The 24,111-nt window shown below is 39.4% G+C and overlaps 1 protein-coding gene across 1 annotated transcript in view; it reads right to left on the bottom strand.

Annotated features, from left to right (window-relative positions):
• The window catches only part of LOC104282674 (glypican-5-like), a 356,326-nt gene that overhangs the window by 286,509 nt on the left and 45,706 nt on the right, over positions 1-24,111 (bottom strand). Inside the window, exon 2 of the mRNA XM_009880790.1 lies at positions 3,923-4,617. Within this exon, the coding sequence (XP_009879092.1) occupies positions 3,923-4,617 (695 nt within the window). The remainder of the gene's footprint in view (positions 1-3,922; positions 4,618-24,111) is intronic.

The raw sequence follows: 24,111 nt of genomic DNA, 5'->3' as shown, positions 1-24,111 counted from the left end.
CCACCCCACAGATGATCAGCACCTTTCAGATCCACACTGGGAAAAAGCAGTGCTACTCTGCAAGCAAGACAACCAAGCTCCGCTGAAGGTCAGAACTGCAGCAGGGGGATACGTTCCCTATCAGCGCAGGTGCAGATTTGTAATTAGGGGGGCCGGGCAGATTCTAACCATTTCTGATCCAACAGAAATCTTCCTTACCTCATATGTTATCTGTTTCCAATACCTCTTCCCATTCGTGACCCTGGGTCTGCTGGAGATGGGCTGCAACCGAGCCCTAACTAGTCCTACACAAGCAACAGGAACACAGCCTCAGTGGGACTTGACTCCAACAGTCAAGCGCAGACAGTGTTTCTTACACGACCTGGTGATACACTTCCCCAAAGTGCCAGTGGCCAGCATAGATTTCAAAACTGCCTCTCCTCCTCCTTGCACTTTAGTTGAAGGTATTTTACTTTCACTTTGAATAAGAAAAAAAAAAATAAATTTAAAAATCAGGAACAACGCACAAATACAGAGTTTGGAATACAGCAATGCAGTAGAATGAATACAGGAAAAATTGAACCAATTTTAAAACATAAGGACACAAAAAGAAAAAAAACCACAAAGACAAAAAGTCTCAAAAACGATAAGGAAGGGTCAACAAACTTGGTCTCTCAGCTGGCACCGAGAAGCAGTCAGGGCTGCTACCAATATTAAAGACGATTAGATTCCAGCAGACAAACCAGAAAGTAACGGTTATGATTGCTGATGCTGCAGACCGTGGCTGGCCCACATTAGATTAAGTAAGCTGGACGCGAGCCAGTATTATTGAAGAAATGGCATGGCACATTCTGGAGGAATCTGAGGAGAGATTACTAATATCTTAAAGGTGACCTTTCACACACGCTCTCCCAGCAAATCAGGCAATTCTCTTGGCTATAATAGACAAGATCAGCAGAGGCCAGTCTCGAAGTTATGCACTCATCATACAAATAGGATTTTATTTTTTTTTTAATTTATAACAATTGACTGCACCTCATTTGAGCAAAGCATCTTAAGTGCTTTAATGGTTTATTTCACCCCTTCCCCTGTTTTAAAGAAAACATAATCTAACTTTCCATTATTCATTATCATCCAGGCAGGCAGCAAGCTAAAAAAAGAACTGTAATTTTTAGCCATATTGTCTATTAAAAAATGTAAAGCGTTTCCTAAAAGGGCAGGTCCATTAATTAAGACTGCCTCAGGATAAATGAAAATTACTAGGAGTGCTCTGCTTTCCTGAATGAGTTTTCCATACATTATTTATAATTGAATGAAACCAATTACAGCATTTGTAACAGAAACTGTACACAAGTTAAATATTTCCACTTTTGTGGAAGCTGAAGAGCATACCACGTGAACAAAATAAGGTCTCGGCATTTTTATGAAGAGAAAAGACGCTATCTTCTCTTCTAAAAAAGTTTCCCCTAAGCAAAACAAACAGTAAATACACCGGGTACAATTCCCACCAGCGTGGCCCAAGAAGGCCCTAGTGTAATTGAGAATCAGGCCCCAGATTGAGAGAAGCCATCTCACAGCCGGAAATCCTGAAGCTGTAGATTGAACTCCTTTCCGTTTCTTCAGAGAAGGAAATACAGCTTAATTAGGTTCAATTTTCTAAATAATGGTCATCCTCTGTAACTAATCAGTAAAGTTTTAAATTAGTATCAGACTAAATGTATGCTCAAATAGTGGAACATGCTCTGTCTTCAAAATATAATCTTACCTTGCTGACAACTGAAAAAGCTACAAGTCTGAGGATAACACACTGGCATACAGTTTTTATTTTCAAACTGAAAACATCCATTGCTATCCTACAGAGCATTCCCTAAAACAACACACAATCTTTGGTGCACAGAGATTTCACCAGCGAGAGAAAACAAAGATACCTTCGGGGAAAAAAGAATTGACATAGTTTCAAACACAACAGTGCTTTCTGAATTCATTCTGAATGGAAGAAGGAAAAGGTTTAAAGTTACTGCTAAGGAACCAAATAAAATGATTTGAATAACCATTAAAGAAAATTGTCAGCTTGAAAGGCACTTCAGAGAGAATTCTACTTCCACATCAGCTAAAAGCAGTACACTCATGGACTTCATCTGCAATTATCTGATACTCACCTGGATTATGAATTTTACCCTGTCAGTAAGCTAAGCAAGTGCATGTTACTGATGAGGCTGACAAATGCAATGCAGAATTATGTTTTAGTATTTTGTAACGTGCTGCACATTACTGCAGGAAATATCTGTCAGACCACTTTTGCTGCTAATAGTCAGAAAGCTTAACTTTATTCCTAATTACTTCTGTGCAATCAGTAACAAAGCTATGCAATGATTTAAGAGGTATCTATCTATAGTCTGCTAAAACATATATATAAAATAATAATGTACTTTGATTTTCATTTCCCTTCTAGACTCATATAAAAATAGCATCTAAGTGAAAATTAGAACAGATGCAAGAAGATTGTTCATTTTGGTTTCTAGGCTTAACACTGCTTTATAGAAAACACTATGACACTACCAACTCGACATTAGCAGGATGAGGACCTGTCATTCCGCAGTGCACGTAGGCTCCAGTGCCCACTATGCACTACTCAAGAACCTGGAAACATCTTTTCTTGATTTTTCACGTTTATCCTTGGATGTCAGATAAACTAGCAGACAAGCGTCATTGATGAGAAGTAAAGGAGAACCCTGAGGCAATACGGACTGCGATAACTACAAATACCAACTGAAAATTTTATCAGATTACTAGAAGTGGTTGGGGTGGGGTTTTTTTATAATCTACAGATTATACGGACTGTAAGTCTGGCTCTGTCAGGTGTTCTAAATTGAAGAGACCTGTGATGTTAGGTGTCTTCGAAGGTTACAAACATACAGGCATTTTTCTCCTAGCAAAATACTTCATTAGTTTAGAATACCCATAGATTCTCTCTGTAGACTCTGAAGTATTTTTTCCTCTTACATAATATGATAACCAGAGTTCTGCACAGGAATTAAGTTTTTATATTTGTGCATTTCCTTCTCATTTGTTCTCTGCAAGGATTCCTTTACTTTCAAGGCAGGCAGATCTATCTGCATTTTTTCCGATTAGTCTTTACCCTGCTTAAGGCCACGCCGCTACAATTTTTTTTCCACATACAGATGTAGTCAGCTGCATCATTAATCATTTCAGTAACTTCTGATCTAATCTTCAACGCCTTTAGAGAACACCTGCCAGTCATATGCTGCTGTTATTTATGAGACAGTTCTATGATCCTCGTTTTTTCCTCCTTAACCTAACTTGACCTACCGCTTAAAAAAATGGATTCACTTTACATGTATTTTTATCCTTTACATAAATGCTATCAAATAAGTTTGATTTTTTTCATGCTCTTCTTCCAACTTTTGTATGACACGTGTACTTGTTACAGACCCGTACTACTTTCCTGATGTCTCAGTCAACATAAAAGGACTGTACAATTATGAAACAGTTAATAGCTTTGCCTTTATTTAGAAACCCACTCTTCTACTAAACCCTTATACCAATTGCTGCGGAATGTCTCCACACACTACAAATACTCCCATGCTGGGGGAACACTGCTCCTAGAGTTACAGAATCACAACATTGCTGATATCAAGTATAGTCCCCAATTTTTTGTTTAGAAAGTTCTGCAGACAAGCCAGAGCTATCCGCTTTACAGGGTTGCTTCTCAAGGAACAAACTTCTGTCCCCGCCTTTCATTTCAAAGCAGACTCTACTGAACCCCATCATAATTATCTGTAATGTTTTCCATGGACTATTAAACAAAGATCTAGTTGAAGACTAAAAACTGATGCAAAGACAACACCAGCTTGTTTAAATGTTTATGCATCAAATAATGAAAGCGATAAATGGGAGCAGAGAATAATTAGAGAGCACTTACTGTAGCAGAGAGCTGCGGTCCATTCAACTGTGCATGCAGGATGGCTTCATTGATGGAGTTCCGAATTCCCGTCAGTGCAATTTCCAGATCATGTGAGGCAGCCATTTCATTAGTCAGATATTCCAGCGTGGAGATATACTCCCTCCATTGTGCATCCAGTTCTGACACACTGGCCAAGCAGCCCCTCATTACATTTAGACAATATCCGACACAGGGTCTGATTAGCGTCAGGCCCTGGCAATGTGGGCAGTACTGCATCTTTACTAGAGCTTTGCTACATTCCTTCGTGAGAGCTGCGTGTTCAGTAGTATTTATCACTTCGATGCCCAGACTGAGGGCCTGGCTGAGCATCCTGCTTGCCCAGAGAGATTTTGACAGCTCTGTAACCATGTTTTTAGAATAGCGTCCAAAAGGATTTATGTCTTGCCTTGTAAGCCGTAGACACTCTGTGTAGTCCTCTGATAAATCTGTAATTCCTGGGTTTATTAGCCGACTATACACCAGAGGAAAGAGACTGTCAAAGAACCGTAATACTGCACTTTCCACTGTAGTCTCTGCACCCAGAATGTAGAGAGAGATGTCTGTAAAAAGTTCTTTAACAGGCTCTGCTGCTTCTTTTGCCATAGGTCTGTAAGCTGTCTCAAACAGGGAACTTGTGCGGTTTTCAGCAAAGCGAAGCAAAGACTCAAAGGCCTCTAAAAAGGGGGCAGGGGAGAGAAAGAACTAGAGGTTAATAGCAAGCACCTGACATCTTAGTCACAAGACTAATATTGTCCTGAACAGGAATATCAATAGTTACATGAAATCTGCAATACAAACACACTAATAGTCAATACAGCTTTCATCAGTAATATGATTAAAAAGACACCTAAACATTACATGTGCATAATAAAGGCAACACATAGTACACAAATACACAAATATTTTCTTTAAAATAGAAAAAAAATAGAAAACTGTATTTTCAGTAGCTAGGCCCTGACCCAAACTCTAGAGCTCAATGAAGGACTCCCACAGCAGACTCCAGTGAGCACAGGCAGGGTCTAAGATGGCTTTTGTAACTGACACTGCATTTGGGCAGTTCAACTAAATACGTTTCCAATACATCCCTCCACATACAAGTGACATCAGGTTCCGGTACAGAGGGAGACTGCAACATTTTTAATGTTCCTACAGAACTCCAGAGAAGAATACTCGAATAGGCAAAATTATTTACATGATGCAATTTTGGGACTGCGAGACAGAGGAGTAACTGGTGACAGGAGGGGTCTGTAATACACCAATCACACTGTCACTGACGCACTGGAATGAATAAATAATGATAAAATAGCCACATTTAATAAAAGGGTGAAAATTCATATTCAAGCTTCTTGTAAAGCCACAAGATGCAGTGAAATCTTAAAGACAAAGAATAACAGAAGCACACAGAAATGCTCGCCCTTATTCATTAGCTGTACTTTTTAACAAAAGTTTGAAAAGTTTTAATAATTTAATAGTTTATGAAAGCAGTATCTTGATAACTTAACAGCTTAAAGTTATATTAGCTTTTCATCCCAGGTGATCTATTGCTATGAAATCCTTCAACAAGAATAGGAAAAAAGCATAAGGCATTCGTGTCCCCCTACAGTTGGTCTAGGTTGCTAAAACACATACTTGTACAGATCTGAGAGCTGACATGCAGAGTAAATACACACTAGAAGGAAGGACTGGACAAAGCTCACTCACAAATAGCAACTTCAGATAAGCGGCTGGACAGCAGCTCTATGAAAGCTTGCAAGATAACTGAATACAAACAGCAGCTGAATCTTTTGTTTTACGGTGCTGTGAGTGGGTGGCTGAGAGGCACTTCTTGCAAAGTACAAGTTAAGGATGAAGGAAAGATTCCGTATGAATAAATTCTCTCCCTGTTAACATCGGCTAGGTCTGGACAACAGCCAGTGGTTGGCCAAACTTGACATCAAGTCTGCCATGAACCAAAACCAAAATGAAATAAAGTCAGGAAAACAGTATCTCCTTTAACTACACCATTTTTGATTGTCCTAAAAAAACCAACCCACCCCAACAACAACAAAAAAACCCACAAAACCCCAAAATATTTAAGGAGTGCCACGGTTAACAGGTTTCAAATTGCAGAAGGCAAATATTATACACTCAAAACACTGATTGGGGTGCTAGAATTCATAAACGGGGAAGGAAGGGATCAGTTCCCAAGGCTATTTTTAATTACACAGAAGACAGTAATCCACACTATTTCCACTGCTTTGTTTGGAACCTCTACAACAAAAAACCTCTGACATAAATCATTCTTGCACTCCTCTGGATAGTGAGTAGCTGCAGTCAGGGCAGGAGACCTATCACTTTATACCTCCTGAGGACTGGCCAGAGAACGGTTTTCAGTCTAATCCTACTCTACATTCATCTGAACATCACCATACCATTCACTGCAATGTAACACAAACCGAAGTCGCTCAAAGATCAGCTCAGGAAAGGAGCAGATACAATACTGTAAGTCAAGATTAGCATACACTGGCAAGGTCTTGTAGAAAAGCCCGTGCAGTGCCTTCCTCTGTTACATCTCCCTGGGCAACTAACTTGCTTGTTACAATAAGCATTACAATCCCTTTACCACAAAGGGTGATTTAACTAGACAGATAATACAACATATCTCATTGTACATTAAATCATCAGTATTTTACACACACACGCTGTATCCTTCTGCCGGAGAATCACTTCAGCATTCCCACTGGTATTACAGCAACTAATACTCTGGAAGTGCTTACAAAATCCTAGAAATTAAGAATTCAGATACACTTCAGTTGAGGAAAAAAAAAAGTTCATTCTCAAGGCAGAGAAACATCTTGCCAAGTTTCAGAGTGAAGCAGACTTTTATAGCTGAAAAGAATTTTGAAAATTGGATTTGTTATGGAAATACTGACACAGCCTAACCTGGAGCGGTTACCTGTACGCTACCGCACTATTGAAAGTTTTCTTCTTTGTCACATCACCCCTATGTGTTTATTTTTATTTCTAGGGGAATCCTAAACACCATTTTTGTTTATCACAATAAAAAAAGCAATGGAAATATTCAAAACACAGATAAAACAGTATTTTAAGTTCCCTCCTTCAAGTACACTCTCTCGCAGACTTTCAGCTCGTTATGGAACAGGGACTGTCTCCTACAATGCCAGTAGTCTTACGCTGTTGCTTTACCTTCTATACCCATAAAGGCTGAACTGCAGCCATCATCCTCCTTATCTGAAGATTAAATGAAATATATTTATAAATGTGTAAGTATCCTTACTATCCTGAGAAATAACGGCCCCAGTGAAAGCTGAGAGCAAAATAGTCAATAACAAGGTATGTCCCAAGAAAACAGATTTCAGCAGCTACCTGGGATACTAGGTTGTAGACTAGAAACCATATAGCATTTTATTTTTAAACCTCTTAACTGTGAAAATTCTGCATTATTCTGAGACAACTATGAAATTAAAATATTTAATAGCGTCATCTATTTTTCATTGTGTATGAGAAAAATTGTGATGGTATATAGCTTCATTCTTCCTACAAAAATAGCCCTAACATCAGAAGTACAGTATAAAAAAAAAAAATCTGCTGATTGTAGATGTGCCGCAAACACCTATAAGGTATCATTTGCTTCCTTATCACCACTGTCAGACACAAAAAAATGATTCAAGCTTGCAGGCACTCTAGCAATGACATTTAAGAAGGAAATATGCAGGTCTTTTTTCATTGCTATAAGGCTTCAAGAGATGTTTGAAACAAATTACTGGATCAGCTGGGTGTTCTTAGACCTTTAATTAGCAATAACGGGGCTTCATGCAGTTGAATGATTTTGTAACAACAGCCAGCTTGCATTCTGGTTGTACGGAGCAGGCAACCTTAGCATCCTGTTTTAAAAGTGACTCCATACGGGCTTTTAGTGCACATTTTATGGAACTTTGTATGGAGTTTCTAAATCCCAAGGAAGGTTTACCACTATCTGAAAAACCAGGTGCTCATCTGTGCAGTCAAATACAGAAAACTTCACACATTTATGAACTGGCAAAAAGCTGAATTCTAAGCCTAAGCATACACTGGGAGAAACATCTGATCATCTTTCACCGCCTTTGACTTCCCCCCGGCACACGCCTCCATTCCGCTGCAGCATACAATGTACTATAAATTGCCTATATATTGATGCTGAAGAGAAATAAGCCATAACAAAAATCATCCTGAATTTGATGGTGACATTATGTATTTGTCTTCCTTTACTGTTAAAATAAATAGAAAGGTGGAGAACAAGCTTTGTTCTCATGTTTCTCAAAAGCTCCTTTTTGATTTAAGGCTACAGGGAAAATGAAACAACAGCCAGCTCTGGATTTTGAACTAACACACTGGTAACTACTTAATTAAAGTCAGGCAACATCACCTTCCATGGGGAAAATTTTGTTCAAACTGTTTATCATGCGCTCACAAAACACTTGACACCACCACTGATGTGTCTGTGACAGTCAAACACAGCTGATCAAATACAGCTCACCTCTGGAAACTTCACATCTGATCTGCTGGTGTTTGAAAATTAGCTTCTGGAGACAAGCCCAGTTATGATGAGATGCCATGCTGGTTTTGCTGCTCCACTGGTGGCACAAGCAACTAAACAGCTTGCACACTGGGATTCTAGCCTGGTTCCTAGCATTCACATACACTAAAAATTATATTATGCTCAGTCTAACTCACACAGATGGAAAAACATTGCTTTGCACATACAGCATCTGTGCTTATTCATCACAAGCATGGCACAGCTTGGTTTTGAGGGATAGCTTCCCCTGACAGAAACGCATCCATCCTGACATAGAGGATGTTTTACTTCTCTTAAAACAGCCAGCAGCTACTTTTCATATACCTAACACAATAAAAAAAAATCACAGCAGGTTCCTGACTTATCTCACATCAGCTTTTGCACCAGTGTAACACCACTGACTTCTTCAGTGGGATTTAATCCTGATTTAAGCCTATTGTATGTCAGAAGAAGCTGCAGAATTTAAGCGTTTCTGCTAAAGAAATCTTCTAAAGCATAGCGCTCCAGGGAGAAACAGATTTAGGAGGCATTTATCAGTCTGCCCAACACTGGTGTTCCAGCATTTTCCAAAGATTTCCTCTGTTTTTTTTCACCACCTGGAGGTCTATTTGAGGAAAGAACAAGCAGATTTTAAATAACAGTACAGACAAAGGCAAAATACCTACTATTGCAACTACAGATTTGACTAGTTCCTTATATCACGTAAACACTGCATTCAGTGACTTCCGCTAACTCACTTCCGCAGGAATAGCTTCTTGTGTTTTTAAATTGCTGTCATCTCTACTTCAGTGTAGTCAGGTGCAACAGCTCTCCAAGTTTGTGTCCAGGCCACCACCCCTTCTCCTGCAGCCTTATCTTTAGGACAAGAACCAAAGATGCAAAACTGCCACGCATCAATTGGCCACTCTTTCTGCACAAAAATCCTTCCGGGTATGTTCTGAGGAATTGCTTATTTTTTGAGGCTCCCAGACATATGGCAACATAGCCTCAAGGAAGGGCCTCAACAGAATGATTCGCTGAAGCCTATAGCAACTCTGTGCACACATGGTAGTAGGAAAGCTTGCGTTCAGGGTCGCCTTCATCTCATAAACCCTAGATTTCTTACAGTGCATGATGGTCAGCAGATGTGGTCTCAGGGAATACACACAGATTAGGAGTTTTCCAAGAAAACATGGGTTGACATACGATAGCCATACACAGAGAAAGTTCATTGGCTTCCCTCTCTTATACACCAGACCTTCGCAAGCTATTGAGATCCTTATTCTGTAAGCAACTCTAGGGTTCAGATGGGGAGCATTAGGAGAGGCTAAGCAACTGCCAACTTGCTGGATTATGAATCAGCCCAATCCACATTCTTTTCTTTCCGCAGATCCAGCCAACACAGGAATGTTAGCATGGGAACCACTTTCCCAAAATTAAGTCCATCAGACACCTCTGTGCACAAAGGACTGTTTCTGTCATGCAGCAGTTGAGACTCAGATAGAGCGGGCCTACTGTTTGAACCCCCATCTCTTCAAAAACCAAGCCATAAAACTGAGTGCAAACCATGACAGGCGTATATGACAAGAAAGTTACTGTCACTGCCCTTGTGCCTGCGTGTGTGACTCACAGCTGGTCCCTTGCCCACAGAACCACCAAGGTAAGACCACCCTGCTAACGCAATGGCTCCCCACTACATTAATACACTCTGCAATAGTTAAATGTGTGCTGAACTTAAATTTAGAAAACCCACAAACTTCTGAAAAAAAAGAAAAAAGAAAAACATTATATTATAAACATTACTGAAAAGATTTAACAATGCTCAATAAACCAAAAGTAGAAGCAAACACTGAAACTATCTATATGGAAATAACATCTGTGTACATTTTAGAGTTGAGTATAATCATGAAAGAAGAATGACAAATTTAAGTAGCTCCATTATTTGTTTGGTCTCTCAGGACCACACTAATATTTGGCTCCTTTCCCTTCAACATCTTGCATTTATTACAGAGTTACAGGATGAATGAAAGCTACAGTTTGTTGAACAATAGCTTGCTTTTAATGCTTTCAAGTCCATTAAATCTTCTGCATCTTCATGGTTTGCCAAAAGAAAGGACACCATATTAATATTTTGCAGCAGTAGAATTTAAGTGCACGTTATTTGCAATTTGATGCATAGAGAGCAATGTACACAGCAGAAAACCATACCCAGATACACATCTACATGACACAGAACGGATAAAATTCAGAGTTCTACATTTCTGGATATACAACGATCTCCAAATATATTTAAAAAATAAGGACAAAGTGCTTAAAAAGTATCATCAAACAAGATAACAGGTGGTTCAGGTTTTTTTTAGATCCTACGATTACGTTAAAAAAAAAAATCTAAGTGCAAAACAAATTGTGTCATGTTTGCAAAGACAGAACCTGAAATCCATTCAGTCACTAAGCTGCTTTTAGCACAAATTCTTGCAATTTTTAGCTTAATTTCCATTTTGTGACATTTTGCTAGTAGCAAAAAATGTCAAGCTCTGGAAGGTTCCTTCTGATTTATCCCGAATCATTCTACTAAACGAAGGACCAAAGCTCTTTATTAATACCCTGCTTTTCATGTGTTTTACTGCTTTTAGAATGGCAGTCTTCCTATGCATCAACACAGTTGCTCTTGATGAAGCTGACGAGGAATAACATATTAATAAACTTAACGGCCTCATGGAAATATGATGTCCACACCACATTGCAGTTGACACTACACCAACACTTGCAGGAAACATTGCAAGCTTGCTCCAAAACATTTTAAGTCAAAGAAAAAGCTGAAAGCTCTCAGAATTTGGGAGAAGTGGAAGCACCTCCTGCTTTCTACACACCTCCTGTGGCTGGTTTTAACAAGGCAGACTGCAAAACAGATTCAAAGCAAGAAATCAAAGTCTCTTCTGGAAAGGGGGGAAAGGGAAGTTTGAGTTTGCTCACCTTGACAGCAAGGAGAGGGTATGATGTCTTTAGAGCTAAGCAGTCCTGCAGAATATAGATCAGATGAAAAAAAACTTCTGTGCATAGGGGCAAGGACTTTACTTAACAGTCTCTCCATGAGTTTGCTTCTGTTGATATCACCAGATAAATATCTTGTTACGTACAGGTTGATAGAAACTTCTGCCCAAATTGAAAAGTAAGAAGTCTGCCGTCTTCTCCATTCACACCCAACAGCTATGGGCAACCTAATTAACCGCAGATCAATGGGTAGGATTATTTACAAGCTACGATATATCAACCTTTAACCCTCTGCTCAGTTCCAAGTGTAATTTGAGACTGTTTGTAACTTAAAATATATTAAAAGTTGCCAGGGCTTAAAAAAATTCTAGCAGTGAGACTTCCGGAGCATAAGAATACCTGGTCTTTCCTTAGGAACATCTCCTGTGATGGGAGCTTGGGCAGCAGTTTGCCACATGTAACGCTGGACATGAGAAAGCCTGGTGCCATTTGAGTTTCAGAGCAGCAGATCCACTATTGTAGTTCAGTAATGTGGGCAAAGCTAAGACACTTAAACCGATTTCCAAATGGTCTGTTGGAAGACTGACTTCCAACAACAGCATCAAGAACCAACACCATTAAGTATCATCTGAAAATTTTTATCTTAGCATGAAAATCAGCTGTCTTGTTTCTTTACGTGTGCACAAACCTATTCTTTCAGCCTTGGCACAACTGTGCAATTACATAGGAAGCCGCCAGCCCCTCAGCCTGCTGCCCCAGCCAGCCAACCCACACCCTTCTATGAAGCCGTCCTACAGTACACTTACTACTACTTTTTGTTCTACTTTGAAACTTAAACAGCTTCTTCACTATACAATCTTATACAGGGAGAAGGGGAAGAAATATGCAGCTCGTATTTTGGTGAGATTGATAAACACTGAAACCATTAACTTTGAGTTATTTTGGTGAGTATTTGATTCTGGAAGTATCAGTAATAGAAGTAACATCACCAAGTTTAAAACAGGCTCCCTGCTTCATAGGCTGGTGATGCAAAAGGGAAAAAAAGGCAGTCAGTAGACACACAAGCCCAGGAGATACCTTAATAACAACAGAACAGTCCAGTGATAAGCAGCATTTGTTCTGCTCTGGTCATTTTGCCATGAAATCAAATAATGATTTCTGTAGACTGCATGCTGGGGAATACATCCAAATTGCTGGAATTAGTAACCACAGCGCACACATTTTTCAGACTTAGTGGTCTTGGCTTTATCATTAACAAAACAACAGTGTGTAACGAAGTTGCAACCAGCTGCGAAACTATTTACCAAAGACAGACTAGGGAAAGCTCTGCAGTCCAGTGTGCCAAACCATATCTGCCCTTTTTAAAGAAAACACTATATGGGAGAGTTGATAGAATATAACCGAGTTGTTACGCTTCCCAAAATCACTTAGTTTGCTAACTTGATTTTGAGTTGCTCACTATTTCACCTTCAAACCTTCTGTGAATACAACGAATGAGCTGGTAATTAAATGTACCTGTTTATTATTTCTGTATACTGCATTTCAATACAGCTGTCAATTATTTCATACACTGTCATTATAGGGTGCAATTACTCCTTTTTAAAGTGAGCGGTCTCAAGTAAAACTAGATTAGTTGACTGGCAGAAAGCTGGAGACCAGATGTGGTATTAACCTTTTATGACACCACTGGGCTTCTGCTGACATATAAATAAAGCAAGTAGTTCTTTGGGAATATTTGTGCAGCAGAAGGCTGATGGACATCTAGCATCACCGTGGTAAGATGATCTAGAAGAGCAGTAAAAGCCCTGAGGACTGAGGCTGGACTTTTATAAAGCCATGGCTATCAGTATTCTTCCGTCAAAACAGAATTCCAAAAGATGATTCATATAATTCATACCTGCCAAGTTCAAACCTGTCAGCTATTACTTAATAGTATCAATTCACAGTTTTAACAGGAGTTGGGCCAAAATAACTGAAGAACGAACTATGGCTGTGCTTCAACAGCATTGGCTATGCTTTTAATTTGCTTTCCAAGAACAATTAATTTATAAAAACGTCTCTCAATCTTCAAAGGGAAAAAACCACAAGCAGTCACGTATCTGTAGGTAGCTAGGTTCTTCACGTAACTGTAACTATCTTTGAAGTTCTTAGGAGGTTTAACAGCTATCAGACTGGAGCAGAAATGATATTATCTGATTTATTTGATCAATCACTAACATGGACAGTGATGACTGGAAGCCACTGCTACAGCAAGTAGCACACAATCCCCAAGATGGATTACAGCACAAAGCACTTGCAAAATAGCTGTGAATGACAACTCTGTAACCATCAACATATCTTTCAAGACAGATCCACAGAAACAGTTTACATTGATTAAATTGGGTCTGATGTAACTATTCTAATGAACAAAGTTTTCGCCACATGAAAAAAAGCATCCCGCTTTTATTTTTTTAGGGTAAAACCCAGTGCACAGATGTAAACATGTATGCCGAATTGAAAAGTCATCCTTCTTCCTTAGAAAATAAAAAAGCTTTTCAGTAAAAATAAACAACAGCTTGAATAATATTTTCTTAAAAATCAACCCTGAATCATCACTTTATGGGATGAGGTAAACCTCCGGTATCAAGTAAGGTTCTTGCTGTGGGTTGGGGTTGATTTGTTTGGGTTTTGTTGTTGTTGTTTGTTTGGGTTTTTTGGGGGGGTAAGGAGGTGGGGGTGAGAGGGGAGTGGCATGGTGGCGTTTATTTTTTTTACATATCTGAGTATTGTTCTAAAAGCACAGTCAGCCCCAAAAGGTGCGTCGGCCCAACAATCCAACACTTGCATAGTGTTAGACAGGATTTACACTGGACTTTAAAGAAGTGGACTGCCCTCAGTTTGGTTTCGTCAGAATGGATACTTGGTACATATGGCTGCAACTCCTTTGAAAGAGTGGAACCTCCAGTGCCAAAGTATCGAATGCTTTTTCTACCAATTTTCAATACACAACAGTTTGGTTATTAAACCGTAACTGTACACTTTTCAAAACTCACATGGTTGATACCAAAATACACAATAAAAGATGGAGCTCAAGTTAACTCCGTCTGAGACTAGCCAGGGCGGTAACGGGTCCACACTAAGCACTGACACACAAAAATGCTACTATCATTGGGAGATGGTGCAAAACAATTACCTCATTCTTTCGGGGTTTCCATAGCAATTACTTTTCCACATGTGTAAGCAGTTTTTAATGCTGTGAATCACTGCAGTATGCATGCTAGCACGGGGCTAGTTTATAAGTGAAGATAAATACCCTTATTGCAATCTCTAGGATTAAGTCTTTCAGGTAATCTCTTCCCACAGACTGCTGGACAGAATAAAAGGGTATCGCTTTTCTTTGGATTTCCCAGACTAGTTTTATTACAAGTACTTTTGGAATGAGATCCTTAGTCCATATGGTGTAGTTTCCAGAACTACAACAGACTTGTGGAAGAATTTCTGCGCGTTCAGGACTGTAGTATGGGCTCACTTGAGAGCTTGAGGCAGTGGCTCATTTATCATAGCACTCTGAATGCTCTGAGCATACACACAGTAAAAAAACCCAAACAAACAAAAACCACACACCACACACAAACATCTTAAACAGAATCTATACCTGGGTACGGACAACATTTAAATGACAACTCATCTAGGATATATACATAAAAGTGCATATATAAAAGGAGTAAGCAAGTCATAGTAACTATGGACTAGTGCCATATGAGAACCAGAAAGTCCAAAGTGCAATTGGGTGGGGACACAGCTAACGTACAAGTAAAATGTGGCTATGTAGAGAATTGCTGTTTTATATTGCTTGAGGAGAAGGACTATACAAAAAACATTAAGAAAATGGCCAAAAATTGCTTCTGCAGCCTTCCTGCAAATAAAAACCACAGAGAAAAGAAAAGCTGTGCCAACTACACCCAGTGCCAGGTACTAATACCAGAGAGGAGCAGATGCCATCGTTAGAGAAAGAGAGGGCATTTATGTTGGTGGTCTGTTAGAGCTCAAACGCACGGCACATTTGACACAATTGGACCTGGAGAGCAAGCAAATGGGGCTTGCCAAAAACAGTACAGACTTCTCCCTGTTGCTTGACTTACACAGTGGCAGTGATGATGATCCATGTGGCACTGAGCACTGGGATGTTACCTTTGGAGAAGTATAAAATATAAAATGTATCTTTAGAAATTCATAAATTCATATGTGAGCAGAGGACCGAGTACCCTCTAAAACTTGTCTCTGGTACACTGCTGCACTGCATGTTCACGTTTCCCAGCAGGGACACACTTCAAAGTTGGCAGTAAGCTTGGGACATAGAAGAAATTGAGGTATTTTATTTGTATATCTCTGGTGTAAAATATTACTGAGAAAAAAAAGTACAAGATAGTTTTAGAGACTTGCATTAGTTAAGAAGAAAGAACCAAAAATCTCTCTTCTGAGTCAACCAAGAGAAAGCAGGAAGATGCAAAAGTCTTTTCATTCTTCTGGGAATCTTTTCATTAACAGAAAGGCAACCAGACAGGAGTGTCTAGAGAGACTTTTCTTGACCCTCTGATTAAGGAGTTCAACTGGCAGTAGGAAAACTAATACGTTTGTTTCAGAAGGTCATGAACTATTTCATGATTTCCAGCTGAATTAGTTAGGTGGTCCATTACAACCTGTTTCTAAAAATCGAAGAGAAAAAATAGCTAGAAGAGACAGAATTAGCTTAACAAAGATCAAACTTGGGGGGAGGAGGTTGTTTGTTTTTCTTTTTTTTTTTTTTTTCCCATTTTGTCTGGGTACTAACATAGAACTACAAGAAATGACGTCTGAGTTCTATTAAAGAGTGACGGTCACAAATAAGACTTAAAAAATCCCCCCTTTTTAAAATCTAGATTAAATTGGTATTTATCAACAACTTTAAAACAAGGAAAATGGTCTTTATGTAGAGAACAGCAATAATGCAACCCTGTGTGTTCAACAATGAAGACTCTCTAAGCCAGAACTGCCAGCTGGCTCGAGAACTGGGCTCCACGTGCCCACATGCCGAGTTTCCAGCTCTCAGCTGCAAGAGGGAGAAGGATCATTACTCACACCAGGGCGGTCCAGACACTGAATGGCAGTCTTCACAATCGCTGCGTACTTCTAATTTGTTCAAAAGCACGGGCCACAAAACTTTTCAGCTCTTTCTTCTCTTTCTGGTTTGGGCAACATCAACTTCATTTCCCAGTACTGTGAACCTACGAACTTTACCCACCCTTCTTTCTCAGGCTGGTCTATGTAGGGAAGCCTTTGCAAATTAAACGAAGGAAAACGTAAAAGTTCAATAGCTAAGTCTTGGTGCAGAGACAGTCTTTCATACAAGTAAACTGCAAACAGGTTAATTTAGTAACTTTTTGTGTTTTTCAGATCCTTGGACAACTCCTATCCTCCAAAACTAGTGACACACCAGATACAGTATCCTCACCCAAATTTCAGTTGAAAACACTCTTTGGTATTGTTCCACAGCCCAGCTGCAGGCCACTAAATGGTTCATGTATGGTCCACAGGGTGAGAGCCATTAAGCTCTTCCGTAGCGCATTGAAAAGTATATAGTCATCTAGATAAAAGGCAAAAGGTATGGGCCTTGGATTAAAGATACAAGCAAGTAATAAAATAAAAAAAACACCCAAACCCTTCCCATAATATCTATTTTTAGCTGTCTCCTCAAACCAGGACAATTATTTCGCAAACATATTTGATATCGTAGCACCATAAGGTAACTGAAAGGACATGTTTGCTTGAAGAAACTGACTTTGTTCATGGATTTTTTTTACAGTCAGAACAAAGAATTTCACTGGGCTGCTGAAGAAAAATAGTGGAAAAGACTTCCATGACTGATTTCAACAGACACTGAATCTAAATCACTGTGAGTTTAGGAAAATATTCTGGATGTTACTTTTTTAAATTTCACATGCTTACAAAGCCTCTCTTGATCGGAAAATTAAAGGTGGATCAATGCTTAAAATAATCCTATAAAAATAGAACACATTATTCTTTATGGCGAAGAGCTTCTCAATTGATCCTCCAAATTCCTCCAAGTAAAGTGAGTGGCGTGTGTTCAACATATGGGTCAGCACTGGCAGCAGTACAGATGTTCACAATTTGATAGCTAACCAGATGTTTGCAGGGAACTACCTCCAGTTATTCCTAAGGGAAAGCACATGAAGTCCATTAGCACTAGTAAATCAACACACCTATTTTTCCTCCTGAAAATCCTCCCTTAAAGAAAATACACAAAGGTAAGTTTTTCCAGTCACACTGACTACGGAGATTTTACAGGACAAGTGCCAGCCGCACCAAAGACGACCAAAGGCCAAAGCAATGAAACTTCTTAGGTGCAGAAAACTGTGCAGTCCTTGATCAAAATAAAGTTACTATGACACCGTATTTCAATGTTGCCACACATATCCAGACACCTCCTGAGATGAGTACAACTTCACAAGATCACAGAATTTGCTTAAATTCAAGAAGTTGTAGAGTTGCAAGCCTATGCTTGCATATACGTCCCCTAAGTCTATTGGAAGACAGATCACAATTCAGTACATCATTTTTTTTTCACGTGAGTAGCGGTGGCATAGGAATTTTGTAAGAGAGAACAAGGATAGCCTAAATTAATGTTTGAAGAACTCATAAACCTGCTTTGTTCATTTCAAGTTCTTCTGTATAAAGCTTTATGGCTTGGATCTAAGTGAGCTGACTCAAGGACCAGCCTGAGTCATGCCATCAGTTAAGAAGCTCCCATGAATAGTCCTGAACGTCACCTACATGGGGACTTACAAGGTTGTTAAAGTCAGGAACTGTTTCCCTTCTGGGCTTGCTGACCTTCTAGGACTGCTACAAAAAGTCTATTTGTGATTTTGATTGATGGGGTGTCTTAAAGGGTTGATGTTCATTTGGTTAACAGGGGCTTCTTCAGATAGCTCACCAAAGAGAACAAGATGCCATGTTAGGTCCCCGCTGCAGTACATTGCTTGTGTGCCCTCACAAAATGCGAGACATGCATTATATGCACTAGAAGGACCGTTCTCTGAACTCAGAGGGTTTCCCCTCTCTGCACGACCTGTTTATTACTATACGAGAAATGTGTGTGCAACTGATTTTGTCCATTTTTCTGGCACCCTTGGAACTCTGTCAGGACTCTTGGAAAATACTTCATAAAATCCTTGCAGATGTTTTCTGCATCTTTTCAGCATTTTCCCACAAGAAGGAGCAGTCCTCTCAATTTTTACACCTGAAACTCACATTTTCAGCTTGGGCCCTGATTCAAGAGGTATTTAAGCATAAGCTTTACCTGCTGAGGATCACTGATGTTCTCAATTATCTCCCTGAGTGCAAGCCCAAACTGAGATAAAGGGTAGATTTTTGTGGGAATGCATTACAGTTCTCTTCTCCTGCTTTCTCCCGTTGTATTACTGAAGTCATCTCTGTATTGTTTCTTCTATTGCTTATAGGTATTTGGTACAGTACAACATATACTTAGTTTGTTTTGGTTAAACATGGGTCATTAGTGTTAAAAACTCCACTATGGAAATATTATACTTTGAATTGAGGGTCAAAGTATCTATCACATATCTATCATACAGAAGTTTTATTACACAATTGTTAAAACCTCTCATATATATGCAGCTTTTATCATTCTGTTTAAAGTTTTGCAATCTTTTACACAACAACTAGTGAAAAATAGGAGTTGCAGATGATCAATCTGATAATGAAAGCAAATTAGCCATTATACTACAGCAGACTGCCACCATGAAGTAGTGAACTGAGACTGACTGCAGCAATGTAATGCTCCCTTTAATTACAATTCAGAGCTTCCCTTTCCAGGTAGCTTTAGAGGGAGTTTAACAAACAAGTATTCAGAACTAAAGCACTAAACCTGTGATCTACATAAATGGTATCATAAGCCTTAAAAACCCCAATTAAGCCAGTAGTGTCTTGTAGGAAAGATGGAGTCTCATGGATGTGAGCAGTATTGCAGAACAATGGTAGAACGAATCAGAAAACTGAAAATGTTCAGAAATTAAGAGACTGACAGGTTAAAAGAGGTTGCAACGTAAAGCTCAATAGAACGATGCAGGAAACACTGGACACATCTAAGTGAAATATTTAGCTTCTGTCAGATACCCATCATGAATGAGCCATCTAATATTACTAAGTGCTCTAGTTCGCAAAGAAATTTGGGAAGCTGTCTGAACTGGAAAAGAACTGGAATGTGTTTGAGACACAAGCATCCCTGCTACAGAGGGACCAGGCTATGACAGATTACTTCTGCAGCTGTAAACTGCAGTTATAAATTGCATGTTACTTTACCATCTATCACCCCTTCACAACTGTCTCCATACTTCCAAACAGACTCTCAGAGTATATCTTATTGCCAACTTGTTTTCTTCAGTCAGAAAATTACCCAGGCATGAAGTCCAAAATTTCGCTTCAAGGCTCTGACGGCAACCCTAGCTCATACACATCTTAGATATAAAAAGAGCATAGTGAAACTATTTCAGATATGCAGCCACTCACTTTACTATAGCACAGTCCCGGCTTTTCAACTGTGCATTGCCTTAACAGACTGAAGTCCATCAGTTACTCTTGTTCTGTCGTAAGGCAAAACGTTTAAATCTTAACAGTAAGTACAGAGAGCTCCACAGTATGGTCACTCTCTCTTCTACCCTACAAACTCAGCCAACATTAATCACTCAGTTCTGTCCTGACTTTGCATAATTCATATTATATTAAAAACATTTAACATATGGGGAGCAAACAGATGCTTAACTAAAAGACAAAGTCTAGAAAGAATGTATCTTCTTAAAATGCTTATCTTCATTTCAAAGTAATATGGAATCAATAAAAATAAATCCAGTTTTGTACCCTACTCATTTAGGTATTGCATTTTTAGCCCAGACAAATCAAAAAAGTAAACAAGAAGTTCAAAAAAGGGGCAGTAGGGGAAATCACCTCTGTGTAATACTCTGACAAGAATCTTCTTGGTTTTCTTTCAGGAGAAATTACAAGATTCAGCTATTTTAATGATCAAATTCTCCACTTCTTTTTCTGGATCTTAAAATTCATTTTATTAGACACCTCCCATTTTAAGTTCTGCTCTCTGAAACCCCTGAACTGATTGCTTATTTTAAGGAAGACCCTTTGGCATGAAACTGTACCTGTATAAGCCTGTAATGTGATCAATCCCTTCAGAAACACTGAAAGAAACCAAGAGAGGAATAACCACCCAACCAAATAAGGAAATTACATGTAGACTGAAAATGAGAGGGTAACAGATAAAACATAAGAAATTCTGGGCCCTGAAGAAAAACACATTTGCTCCATTTTAGACCCCATTCAAAAAAGCATTTTGGGATACACCAAGTTTATCCTATTTCTGCAATACAGTTCTTAATCCACAAAATCCCCACAGAACTTCAGTGCACACTTAAGTTTTCTGCCAAGAAAGCAGATTTGTGAAAAAGGGCGTTAAACTTTGCAAAATCATTTGAATTCTATAAGGCCATTTCAATTCCTCTTACAAGTCTCCTGCACTCTCGTTCCACAAACGTCAAATTGTTGAAGAGGTTTCTCTTGTCTTTCAGATCAATCTTGTGTAATGACACTCTTCATAAGAATATGGAAAGAAAATGTGGACTTGATTAATCTATTCTGGGAAAGGTTATAAACGAGCTCCTTGCTAATAGAATAGACTATTTCAGTTGGAGGGTACCTAACAACAATCATCTAGTCCAACTGCCTGACCAACGCAGGGCTGACCAAGTTAAAACATGCTGTTAAAGGCATTGTCCAAATGGCTCTTAAACACTGACAGGCTCGGGGCATCGGCCACCTCTCTAGGAAGCCTGTTCCAGTGCTTGAGCACCCGCTCAGTAAAGAAGTGCTTCCTAATGTCCAGTCTAAACCTTCCCTGGCGCAGCTTTGAACCAATATTCTGCGTTGACCAAAAATTTTCCAGTCTTATGGAAATATCACGGCCTAACACTTGTGGGTTGGTTGGTTTTTTTGCTTGCTTACTTACTGCATTTCACCATCTGCAACAGCATTCCCTGGCCTGCCTCCGCCACTTCACTCCATGCTTGAATGTTATCCAAGTTTTAGAACACCATAATCACTGCATTCAAGTTTGCCACGTTTCACTACTTTTAGTGCAGAGACAATATGTATAACTACTTGCAAATTCCCTTATAAATTTCTGTTCAAATACCTTTTTCCTGGAAGACGTACTACACATCTCATCTAACCCCACCATCCATTGCTGGTCCTGGGCAGCATTACACAGGGAAGCAGGGTCCATAATCTGATCCCACCAACCAACTAAAAGAGCTGTTACAACTTAGACGTCTCTGGGATGGTATCGTTCCTACAGACATGCCTCACATAGAACAAATATTAAAGGAGGGTAGATGTTACTGAACAAAGTAAGGAATAGGAATAACTCTAAGGAAATTTATTCAAGCTGAAAAAGTAAATTACTTTAAAAATTCTAATCGGGCTCCGTTCCTGCCCTTCCTTTCCCCAGTGCTGCCCTGGCCACATGGCTCCTGCAGGAGGCCAGAGAAGGGAGCTCTGCCCTGAGCAGGAGGCATCTGTCCTAAGCATGTCCCTTTTTGATTTCTTAATTCTCATACAACACAGGTTTCATTATCAGACAGGTTAAGAACAGATGTCCTGCTACATGCAACTTTTAAATGGAAGTGTTTAGAGAAACAGATATGCAACACTTGGAAAAACCTCCCCAACCTAATAGAGGGACTGTCTGTAGGAACCTAGAGCTTCCCAATTCAAAAGTCTGTCAGAGTATCCCTGAAATGGAAATTCACCGATACAGAAAAGCCTGCCCTGTAATTTAGTGAGGCACAGCTAGAGAGAACGCACCAAACAATAATTTAGCAAAGACAAACCGAGCAAGAGACACAAGCCATTAAAATAAAAGTGGCATCGGGTGAAGGGGTTTCCAAATTTAGAGGATATAACCTTCAGGACTGTGTTTGAATCTTTTCTTCAGAGACCAGATGTAGGAGATGTGCTGCCTGGGGAATTTCAACACAAGGATGGAAGCAGAGAGCACAGCACGGCAAAGAAGAACTTCACAGGAGTCCTTAACCCGATTCTGAACAGAACAGAATACATCAGTATTTACAAGCCTTATGAAATTCAGAGTTATTTAATATATTTTAGGTAATGCTGGTTCTTATAGCAGGTTAAGGAACATTATAACTTTCTCTGCAGTATCTGAGCATTAATTTGCCAATCCTGATTTCGCTATTCAGATACAGTACAATAGCCAAGCAATCTGTCACACTGGCCAAGATAGCATTCATCTACAACTTCCTAGAGACAAAAGCCCTGATATTACAATGGGACCTTGAGGTATGCAAAAGTGTACACCCATTGGTCTTCAAAATATGACATTTGATTTAGCTGAAAGCTGCTAAAATAGTCACAGAAATATCCAGGGAACAGTCAGAGTTTATTTTTGGGTTTTGTGGTTAACTGGGACAGGGTGGCATAGACTTTTGGGTCAGAAAGCACTCAAGAAGGAACTGCCATACAGGAAAAACTAGCGAGTGACCCTGCCCCAGGTCTGATAGCACAAACCAGTTAGCATCACATGCTTTACACAAAGCTATATGAAGCCCTGCAGTTGACAGCTCCAGGGTATAGAATAACATGCCCAGGGTACTTGCCCAATCTCTCACAGTCTTTCCTGTCTTTAATATACCACAAGAATTTCTTGTTGTTTGTTTTTATGTCTTTGACTCTTTGCTCTTCAAATTCCATTTCAGGCTCTTCAGTTTCCTTCTCACACTGCCCACTCTGGACTGTGCCTCTGTCTCTAGGATTCGCTAGTGTTGGATTTCCAGTTTCTGACAGCTATTTCTTTTGTTCAAATAACCTCCTGAACTTTGTGTTTAAGCATATGGATTCACTTGCCTTTCTGCTCCTTTTCTCGCGTGGTGCTGTTCCTATTTGCAGTGACAGATCGTGGTGTGCTTAAGTAGCTACTACGCCTAAACTAAGATTTTAATTTCTGTATTTAATCACAGCCATATATTTAAACAGTGTTCACATTGTTCTAGTAATCAAGCGGGGACCCCAAGCACATTGGTCATCATGATTTCCAGTCTCTGTATAATCTAGGCTGAGCTTCAACTATAAAACTGTACTGTGAGTATAAGACAACTTGCACATTTAAATTCAAGTCTACAGAAACCAGACACAGTCTTCAGATAACTGAAGCAATTAAGGTAGACAAGTAATATTAGGATCGCTGAATCAAATGTAGCAGTGGCCTCTAAAAAGTCTGTCTCTATCACATGCGTTGTTTTAGCTACATATATTGAGATGCTCCAATGCATGGTTTCAGGGGTCTCCCTCAATCAATAAACACATTATCCACAGATTAATGACAAAAGTAAATTGCCATATATCATCCCTCTCACATCTTCAGTATCCTCCATGGATTTGCCTCCTTCAGCCTCTAGGAATTAATCTCCTCCACTCTTCTGGATCGTTCATCATGCTCTTTCCCGCTCTAACTCCCTATCTCCTTATACCACAGAATGTCTTTCATCTCTGTTGCAGTCACATTTTG

This window comes from Charadrius vociferus, unplaced genomic scaffold, assembly GCF_000708025.1.
Source record: "Charadrius vociferus isolate BGI_N301 unplaced genomic scaffold, ASM70802v2 scaffold643, whole genome shotgun sequence".
In the NCBI taxonomy this organism is placed as follows: domain Eukaryota; kingdom Metazoa; phylum Chordata; class Aves; order Charadriiformes; family Charadriidae; genus Charadrius; species Charadrius vociferus.
The sequence above is the reverse complement of the archived record's forward strand: the minus strand, read 5'-3'. Positions and strand labels throughout refer to the sequence as shown.